Source organism: Oncorhynchus clarkii, chromosome 8 (assembly GCF_045791955.1).
Source record: "Oncorhynchus clarkii lewisi isolate Uvic-CL-2024 chromosome 8, UVic_Ocla_1.0, whole genome shotgun sequence".
NCBI classification, from domain to species: domain Eukaryota; kingdom Metazoa; phylum Chordata; class Actinopteri; order Salmoniformes; family Salmonidae; genus Oncorhynchus; species Oncorhynchus clarkii.
The window spans coordinates 23,598,719-23,608,728 of record NC_092154.1 but is presented as its reverse complement, the minus strand read 5'-3'; the positions used below and the strand labels follow the sequence as shown (position 1 = coordinate 23,608,728).

At 42.2% G+C, this 10,010-nt stretch overlaps 1 protein-coding gene across 1 annotated transcript; it reads right to left on the bottom strand.

Annotated features, from left to right (window-relative positions):
* Nucleotides 1-1,709: 1,709 nt before the first annotated feature.
* LOC139415139 (clusterin-like) lies at nt 1,710-9,478 on the bottom strand. Its single transcript, XM_071162993.1, has 9 exons — nt 9,215-9,478; nt 5,975-6,105; nt 5,710-5,858; nt 5,363-5,533; nt 4,717-5,155; nt 4,493-4,624; nt 3,931-4,157; nt 2,102-2,277; nt 1,710-1,975 (listed from the first exon to the last, which is right to left on the bottom strand). The coding sequence occupies exons 2-9, from the start codon at nt 6,063-6,065 to the stop codon at nt 1,963-1,965; spliced, it is 1,398 nt and encodes a 465-aa protein (XP_071019094.1). The 5' UTR covers nt 6,066-6,105; nt 9,215-9,478; the 3' UTR covers nt 1,710-1,962.
* Nucleotides 9,479-10,010: the final 532 nt, after the last annotated feature.

The window sequence follows — 10,010 nt, the reverse complement described above, 5'->3', positions numbered from 1 at the left end:
TACCAGGTCTAATTTATTTTATTGCTCATTTGACTCAAGGAAGAACTTACAAATGTGTATATTGCTACATTTTTAACACTATCAATTTATGCATTCCAGTCTGACATACAAGTTAACTTCTCCCCAGGTGTAACATTTCTCAAGCAAAAGGTATGTAGTGTATAAGCTGGAAGTAGACGCCTAAGTGGTGTCCATTCGTTTACTCAAATTAGGAGAGAGGTGGTAGGGTTAGGGGAAAATATGTCAAGGCAAAGGGTGGCTACTTTAAGAATCTCAGATATAAAATATATTTTGATTTAACTCTTATTTTTTTGTTGTTACTACATGATTCCCTATGTGTTGTATCATAGTTTTGATGTCTTCACTATTATTCTACAGTGAATGTAGGAAATAGTAAAAAGGAGAGAGAAAGACTGGAAGGAGTAGGCGTGTCCTTTGACGAGTACTGTGTGTGTATATACAGTGGGGCAGAAAAGTATTTAGTCAGCCACCGATTGTGCAAATTTTCATCATAGGTACACTTCAACTATGACAGACAAAATGAGAAGAAAAAAAAAATCCAAAAAATCACATTATAGGATTTTTAATGAATTTATTTGCAAATTATGGTGGAAAATAAGTATTTGGTCACCTACAAACAAGCAAGATTTCTGGCAAAATTGTAGACCTGCACCAGACTGGGAAGACTGAATCTGCAATAGGTAAGCAGCTTGGTTTGAAGAAATCAACTGGGAGCAATTATTAGGAAATGGAAGACATACAAGACCACTGATAATCTCCCTCGATCTGGCGCTCCACGCAAGATCTCACCCCGTGGGGTCAAAATGATCACAAGAACGGTGAGCAAAAATCCCAGAATCACACGGGGGTGAATGACCTAGTGAATGACCTGCAGAGAGCTAGGACCAAAGTAACAAAGCCTACCATCAGTAACACACTACGCCGCCAGGGACTCAAATCCTGCAGTGCCAGACGTGTCCCCCTGCTTAAGCCAGTACATGTCCAGCCCCGTCTGAAGTTTGCTAGAGAGCATTTGGATGATCCAGAAGAAGATTCGGAGAATGTCATATGGTCAGATGAAACCAAAATATAACTTTTTGGTAAAAACTCAACTCGTCGTGTTTGGAGGACAAAGAATGCTTTGGGGCTGTTTTTCTGCAAATGGACCAGGACGACATTTCAAGGTCTTGGAGTGGCCTAGCCAGTCTCCAGATCTCAACCCTCAGAAAATCTTTGGAGGGAGTTGAAAGTCTGTGTTGCCCAGCAACAGCCCCAAAACATCACTGCTCTAGAGGAGATCTGCATGGAGGAATGGGCCAAAATACCAGCAATAGTGTGTGAAAACCTTGAAGACTTACAGAAAACGTTTGACCTCTGTCATTGCCAACAAAGGGTATATAACAAAGTATTGAGATAAACTTTGGTTATTGACCAAATACTTATTTTCCACCATAATTTGCAAATTCATTAAAAATCCTACAATGTGATTTTCTGGATTTTTTTTTTCTAATTTTGTCAAACATAGTTGAAGTGTACCTATGATGAAAATTTACAGGCCTCTCTCATCTTTTTAAGTGGGAGAACTTGCACAATTGGTGGCTGACTAAATACTTTTTTTGCCCCAGTATATATATTCACAAAAAAAATAGGGGGGATTGGAAATGATGCAGACAGACGAGGACAAAGTACAAAATAAAAAGTTGCAATTCACTTGAAACAAGGATCCGTTTTACTCAAAGGGTAACATTAGTACTATATTCTTCTTTCTCCTCAAGACAACAGGACTTGGTGCACCATTTCTAGTTAGGTTTTTTATAGCAGGATGAACTCTAGTTACACAGAACATATAGGAATACAATAACTTGTAATATCAACAATGATGAGGACGTAGCTTTCACTTCTATTCTCTTCTCTTATAGTTGACTTGTGAAATTGTCCTGAACATTGGTGCCCTCCAGATGTCTACTTCACCACTCTGGAAAGGGAATAACGTAAGTTAAAATACATTTCTTGTCATTGTCACATGGTGCAGTTGAACAATAATAAATAAAGCCTGGTTTGATTTGCAATATTATTTGTCCAGTAATAGAGCAGAACTCACACTGTTGTCTGTTTGTAGCGGTCAAGGGCCTCCTGTGCCACCACCTCTGAGAACTTCGGGTCGTTCCAGGTAATGTCTCCAGGCACACTGAAGGTCATGGCAGGGGTGTTAAACAGCTGCACAGACACGTTGGTGTCCCCTGGTTTCTCAGGGTCCTCCGTGTCCTTGGACATGACCTTGGAGGAGATTAAGACATTTCAACATACAGTTGAAGTGGGAAGTTTACATACACTTAGGTTGGAGTAATTAGAACTTGTTTTTCAACCACTCCACAAATTTCTTGTTAACAAACTATGGTTTTGGCAAGTCGATTAGGACATCTACTTTGTGCATGACACAAGTCATTTTTCCAACAATTATTTAGCCAGATTATTTCACTTCTAATTCACTGTATCACAATTCCGGGTCAGAAGTTTACATACACTAAGTTGACTGTGCCTTTAAACAGCTTGGAAAATTCCAGAACATTATGTCATGGCTTTAGAAGCTTCTGATAGGCTAATTGACATTATTTGAGTCAATTGGAGGTGTACCTGTGGATGTATTTCAAGGCCTACCTTCAAACTCAGTGCCTCTTCGATTGACGACATGGGAAAATCTAAAGAAATCAGCCAAGACCTCAGAAAATAACTTGCAGACCTCCACAAGTCTGGTTCATCCATGGGAGCAATTTCCAAACAACTGAAGGTACCTCTGTACAAACAATAGTATGCAAGTATTAACACCATGGGACCGCACAGCCGTCATACTGCTCAGGAAGGAGACGCGTTCTGTCTCCTAGAGATGAACATACTTTGGTGCAAAAGTGCAAATCAATCCCAGAACAACAGTAAAGGACCTTGTGAAGATGCTGGAGGAAACGGGTACAAAAGTATCTATATCCACAGTAAAATGAGTCCTATATCGACATAACCTGAAAGGCCACTCAGCAAAGAAGAAGCCACTGCTTCAAGTCCACCATGAAAAAGCGACTATGGTTTGCAGCTGCACATGGGAACAAAGATCGTACTTTTTGGAGAGATGTCCTGTGGTCTGATGAAACAAAAATAGAACTGTTTGGCCATAATGACCATCGTTATGTTTGGAGGAAAAAGGGGGAGGCGTGCAAGCCGAAGAACACCATCCCAACCGTGAAGCACGGGGGTGGCAGCATCATGTTGTGGGGGTGCTTTGCTGCAGGAGAGACTGGTGCACTTCACAAAATAGATGGCATCATCTATGGGTCTTCCAAATGGACAGTGACTATGCATACTTCCAAAGTTGTGGCAAAATGGCTTAAGGACAACATAGTCAAGGTATTGGAGTGGCCATCACAAAGCCCTGACCTCAATCCTATAGAACATGTGTGGGCAGAACTGAAAAAGCGTGTGTGAGCAAAGAGGCCTACAAACCTAACTCAGTTACACCAGCTCTGTCAGGAGGAATGGGCCAAAATTCACCCAACTTATTGTGGGAAGGTTGTGGAAGGCTACCCAAAACGTTTGACCCAAGTTAAACAATTTAAAGGCAATGCCACCAAATACTAATTGAGTATATGTAAACTTCTGACCCACTGGAAATGTGATGAAAGAAATGAAAGCTGAAATAAATCATTATCTCTACTATTATTCTGACATTTCACATTCTTAAAATAAAGTGGTGATTGTAACTGACCTAAGACAGGGAATTTTTACTAGGATTAAATGTCAGGAATTGTGAAAAACTGAGTTTAAATGTATTTGGCTAAGGTGTATGTAAACTTCAGACTTCAACTGTACGTCTATTCATAAGACCATGATAAAAATAAATACTTTAGTAAAAGAAACCCCATGCAGACTATGGAGTCTCACTGTTTCAATCTTGAAGATTCCATCCTTGGTGTCGGTATTGTTGGCCAGGGCAGACACCCAGCCAAACTGCTTGCTGAACAGGTCCAGCAGGCTGGATGTGTTAGACATCTTCTCCTCAAACCTCCTCAGCTGCTTGTTGTACTCCTGGGTGAACTTCTCAGCCATGGCCAGGGCCTGCTCCAGCTCCTCCTTCAGAGGACCAGTCAGAGGCTTCTTCCCAGAGCAGTCTGGACGAGAGAACATCAATTCATATAATACACAACTATATAGTCAACAGGGTTGCTGTTGTCCCTTCAGCCCTATGTCAGCAACTTCTGGTGTGATGTAATAGCAACTTATTATACTTGATTCAGCCAAGGCATGGCTTTGTGGTATCATAGAGACTTGAAAATGTAGGTGTACAAGCCAGTGCATGTTGCATGATGAATGCTACTCCCTGGGATGTCAGTGCCAAGGATAATCCTGCTTGCTTTTGTTCAGACCTGTTCTGACCTCTGAGTTATGAAGCACTTGGGTTATGTGAATGTTGCAAAAGAGAAAAGACAAATCTGAAGGGCTTTACCAATATCCTGGATCGCTACACATTTTTCACACTCTCCTCGCAGTTTAATGCAGCCAGCAGAATTGCGACGTATCTCTCTGCAGGTCATACCGGAAGGCTTTGTCACAACAACATCCTCATTCACACTCCCCTCTGTGGAAAAAAAGACCCAAAGGTAATTTTATGTGACTCTTCACATCATATTATGGTCTAATAACAGTTGTTTAATTAGGACTGAGGCATACCCTCTGAGGGGTTGATGTCAAAGTTAGCATCTGCATCCATGAAAGGCCCCATGGAGCCAAAGATATTCCAGGCCATGTCCATCATGGGAGCAAACATGTTGTGGAACCCATGGAAGTCTGGGTCCTTCAGAGGGGACCTGACCACACGGGAATGCACCTCGCCCGCCTTTGCTCTCTCATTGGCCCTCTCACCCTGACCCCAGATGCTGGGCATGCGGTAGGGGCTGGGGAACATGGGAGGGTTGAGGGAGCGCATGTGGTCAAACACCCTCATGCTGTCAGTGAAGATGCTGTCCACCCCATCGGCCACGTTGGAGTAACGCTCCTCCAGATTCTGGAACCTCCAGCTCTGCTCCTGGTCCTCTCGCTCCAGAACATCCATGTTCTCCCCGTTGATCCAGATGGAGAATGGAGAGGTCCTGTTCAGAACCTCTTCCAGCTGAGAGAAAACAGGAGAAAGCAGCTAGTACAACAGTAACCTATTTTATTTGGAAGGATTGTATAACAATAGTTAAGCACATTGATCATGTGCTTTTGTACTGCACACCCCTGTGTAAGTCTTTCTCACAAAACATATTTGAGTTACAATTGCAAACCAATGTGGAGATTGATTGATGATAGTTGAGTAGTGTAGTTGAGGCGATACCTGTCTGCCGACTAGTCCAGCGCCACTGCTGCAGGTCCTGGAGTAGTACTTGATGCAGGTGTTCTTCAGGCAGGGCTTGCACTCCTCCCACAGAGACTGCATGGTGCCGTTACACACCTCCTGCTCCTCACTCAGCTTCGTCTCCATCTCCTGAGCTGCCTTCAGAGCATCCTGACAAACAAGCACAGAAACAGGGTCAGTGGCTGGGAACTACTGTAATCACCCAGGAAACTGTATAAGGTGATGAATTGCATACAAAATGTACAAGTTGATCACAGATTTTTTTGGGGGGCCAATATAGTGACCAAAGCTCAACATGTACAGTATGATGCTCAAATACACTGTACCTCTTTTTGCTGTGAAGTTTTCTCCAGGGCACTCAGGAACTTCTCATGGTCCTCTCCAGACCTCTCCATCACTGTCTTCATCTCCTTCACCCCACTGATAGCATTTTCTATCTGCTTGTCCAGGTACTTCATTCCGAGGAGGGAAATCTCTGCCAATAAGAATCGTTGCTTAAAAATAAATCTCCAAATGACTCCAATGGACAGAACATCCCGCATCATACAATTTACCGGTATTTAAAAAATATTTTGTTCTCAGATGACTTACGGTTTAGATCGTCCTTGGATGGAGGCAGTAGACACTGAGCAGAGACCAGGAGCAGGGCAAGGCCCACTATTGACCCTAAGACTTTCATCATCACTTTTTCTCATATATCAAGCGACTGATGCAGTACAAACCTGAAAAACAGACATGATACAATATCACTGGCAAACCTAAATCTAATACATTTATGGGGGGGGAATGCCTATGGAAGCTACTTGGGGCTGAGGGTATTTTGGATGTAATGATTACACCTCATGAAAAGCACTGCAAAATGACCTCATAGTTCACTTCTGACCTTGGTGTTGTTGTGATGTTGATTATATCCACTAGAGGGTAATGTTGCACATCTAATAATGATAATAGTGTGACTAGGGTTGCAAAGTTACCGGAATCTTCAGTAATTTTGGTAATTAAGGGAGAATCTATGGCAATCTATCGTAACTTTGGTAATTTATACTTGAATCATTAAAAAAATATGTATATATAGTATATGTTTTTACATCTGTGTCCATATTGTCCATGAGTTTCTAGTAGATACAACATATGGTTCAAGAGAAAATTGACGGACTAATGAAAAAAAGCATCTAACCGACAATGGCAAGTCCATAGTTGCAACTCTTCCAACTATTGACAACAAAGTAGTAAAATAAAATAAATAAGTGTGTAAAATAATATAATATTTAATATAATATAAAGGATATTTCATGCTGAAACCCTCATATTAAAAACCAATGGTATTCACTACGTTGATGGTAATGTTTTACAGCTTTGTCATGACATTTTTTATTTGAATATCATCTTATTTAATTATTTCATATATTTTACATGTGATAAGGTCACACAGAGGGCAAGAGATAATTAGACTCCTGTAAAAATCTGAAGTACCCAAAAGGCCACTAGATATCTTGTGATAGATTACATGAAATACTTGAAAGATACCACATTTCTGGTAGTTTCCAGTAATATACCTTCCCTTTGCAACCCTAAGTGTGACACAGCAGCCTCCCGGGCGGCGCAGTGGTCTAAGTGCCACCAGAGATTCTGGGTTCAAGCCCAGGCTCTGCCGCAGCCGACCACAACCAGGAGGCTCATGGGGCGACGCACAATTGGCCCAGCGTCGTCCGGTGTTAGGGAGGGTTTGGCCGGAAGGGATATCTTTGTCTCATCGCGCACTAGCGACTCCTGTGGCGGGCCGGGCGCAGTGCCCTCTGACCAGGTCGCTAGGTGCGGCTGGCATCCGGGTTGGATGTGCGTTGTGTCAAGAAGCAGTGCAACTTGGTTGGGTTGTGTTTCGGAGGACGCGTGGCTCTCGACCTTCGCCTCTCCCGAGTCCGTACGGGAGTTGCAGTGATGAGACAAGACAGTAACAGTACTAATTGGATACCACGAGAACATTCTGACGTTAGCAAATTTTATCCAAAGGATGCAGTGTGTTTAATCTGCATTACATCATATACCTTTGTCACATTTGATACTTTTCTAATTTTGTTAATATAAGTATAGACATTAGACTCCTAGAGCCCTGTAGACATGGATACAATGTGAGGATTAGGAGACATTTATCTGACAGATAAACGTTTGTTTCTGTTCCACTCCAACAGGAGGAAAGTACAAACACAAATCCTTCTCCACGAATCTCTGTGAATATTCCAGGCAGCCCTATAATCCCTTGTGTATTTAACACTCACTGTGCAATATACAAGAAAACAGGGAATCATTGAGAAACAAAAAAAGTAGTCTTAATTTGGAGAAATAATGACACATCTGTCCAATTTTTGCACCAGATATTCAATGGAAATGTCACCATTGAAGGAGGTCATAATGTTGACATGTTCAGTCACATGACTGTTAGTAGCCTTTTTTGTTTTACAGGTCTGGGTGGATAAAATTCTGGAAAATATTATTGACATTTTCAGTCTGAGGACTGTAGACTTACACATTATACTGGTCTGGCTGGATAAAGGACGTCTCAAATGAGGCATCATCACATATGATCAGACTCCAAACAGCATTTGTTTTTGTTATTTAACCTTAATTTAACCAGGCAAGTCAGTTAAGAACAGATTCTTATTTAATGACGGCCTACCCCGGCCAAACTCGGACAACGCTGGTCCAGTTGTGCGCCGCCCTATGGGACTCCCAATCATGGCCAGATGTGATACAGCCTGGATTCGATCCAGGGACTGCAGTGCCTTAGACCACTGCGCCACTGATATAGAATAAGAAAACACTTAGAGAGGATGAGTCTTTGCCAAACTAAAACACCTAGCTTGGTTATGTAAGAACCATGAAGTCCCTCTGAATTCTTTATTCAAATAATATTTCTGATTCCAGCTGGTGTCTGCAGAGACACTTGAGATTCCTCTCTGAGGACCACTGAGACAGCTGCATGGCCTCTCCAGAGGGTCTTTACTGAAGCTTCTCCCATGGAGTGGGAGGAGAGCTGCCTCTAACAAATGGATCTGGGACAGATTGTTTTGTCAGCCTGCAAACCCTAGAAAATGGACGTTGTTCTAAAATACAATAATAATGGGAGAAAAACAAGTCAATAACAATAGTTAACAACTTCCTACTCATAAATTGCTCCAAAAGTACTTGCAGGACAAAACAGAACTCTATTTATAGAACTCAAAAGTAGAACACAGAATTCTGATCTATCACGCAGATGGACTGAGTCCTGTATTAGAATGGATTTGCACATTTTAATACCCTCCTAATAGCGGAAAACATGGGGTCAGAGAACTGCAGTGTCCAGACTTGATTACTGTCTACTCTGTCCATCTCACTCAAACTTGCCCTGCGCAGCTAGAATATCAACCCAATAACAACTCTCCATAACTCAGAGCGAATTTGTGCCTTTGAGCAAAAGATGTTGAACTAAATTATCAAAATGTGTACATTCTTTATAGCAAATGTGTTGAATAAAGCTTGCAACCTTAAAATGTTTTGATATTCTTAGTACATATCTGGGTCATTCTCAGGCAGAAATAGCAGTGTTGATACTAGAGGTCACCCATGAGTAAGAATCAGGAAATACAGTCCCATCACTGCAACATTTCTGCAAGGTCAAGAGTTGATAATAAACAACAATAAAAGCTTGATCCCCAGGTAGAAATGGTAAGAGCAATCCAGCATTCCAACAATAAACCTATCTTAATATGCAGCAAAAGATATCTGCGCACAGGGCTGGTACTCTGAAACACGAGACACAATTTTTCTCACAGGCAGCAGAGGACCACTCACCTCCCTGTGGATCTTGCCTCTTCAGAGTGGATGAAGCGCAGTGGGGCTGTCCGCTGCTAGGTATTTATACATGACCTAGCGGTGATGTTGGCACTGTGATTCACTCCCATATAATGCCCTGTGGCTTTGGACTTTTCCAGAAGTTGTGTAATTTCCGGTCATAGCTGGGAGCTGAGCCATGAAGCAGCCAGAAGTGGGCAGTGTTGCACTGTGTGTCACTAACCCCCTCTAGCTTCTCTCTGCATGGCTGCTGGGAGACAAACCAAATAGAGGGAGGATTGTGTGTGCTGTGTGGGTCAGTAAACAAGTTTGGGGGAGGGTACTTTAAGGATGATTGCTCTTTACATTAACACTCATCCCCATGACTCACGGCTGAACAACTGATTAACTTGGGTGCATCAGTATACACACACAAAAGGATAGTGCAAAATGAGTCCCATTCAAATCATATTGGCATCAGCCAAATAAGAGCACACATTTACTGTAACACCCTGTAGCTCTATTTCAAAGCATATCCCCACACTTGGCTCAAACACAACAGTCCCAGGCTCCAGGCTCACACAAACACTCGACCAAACACAGGTATTTACGGGAATGTTGTGTTCAGAGTGGGAACCTGCTGCTTCTGGAAGGTTATAAAAGGGTTGGTTAATGAGCCCTGCAGATTTAAATCTGTTACTTCATGCCCTAATTGTTCTGTTGCCAAGCTGAGCTCTACAGTCAGGCCAGTGACCAGATGTCTGCAGTTATGACTATGCTTTATTTTTTCCTGTGACGCATGATCATTACATAAGCT

Coding starts and splice junctions, on each gene's coding strand:
- LOC139415139 (XM_071162993.1), bottom strand. CDS start 6,065: ATGATGAAAGTCTTAGGGTCAATAGTGGGCCTTGCCCTGCTCCTGGTC. Junction 5,534..5,709: donor AAACTTCACAGCAAAAAGAG/GTACAGTGTATT, acceptor CTTGTTTGTCAG/GATGCTCTGAAGGCAGCTCA. Junction 5,156..5,362: donor CTGGACTAGTCGGCAGACAG/GTATCGCCTCAA, acceptor GTTTTCTCTCAG/CTGGAAGAGGTTCTGAACAG.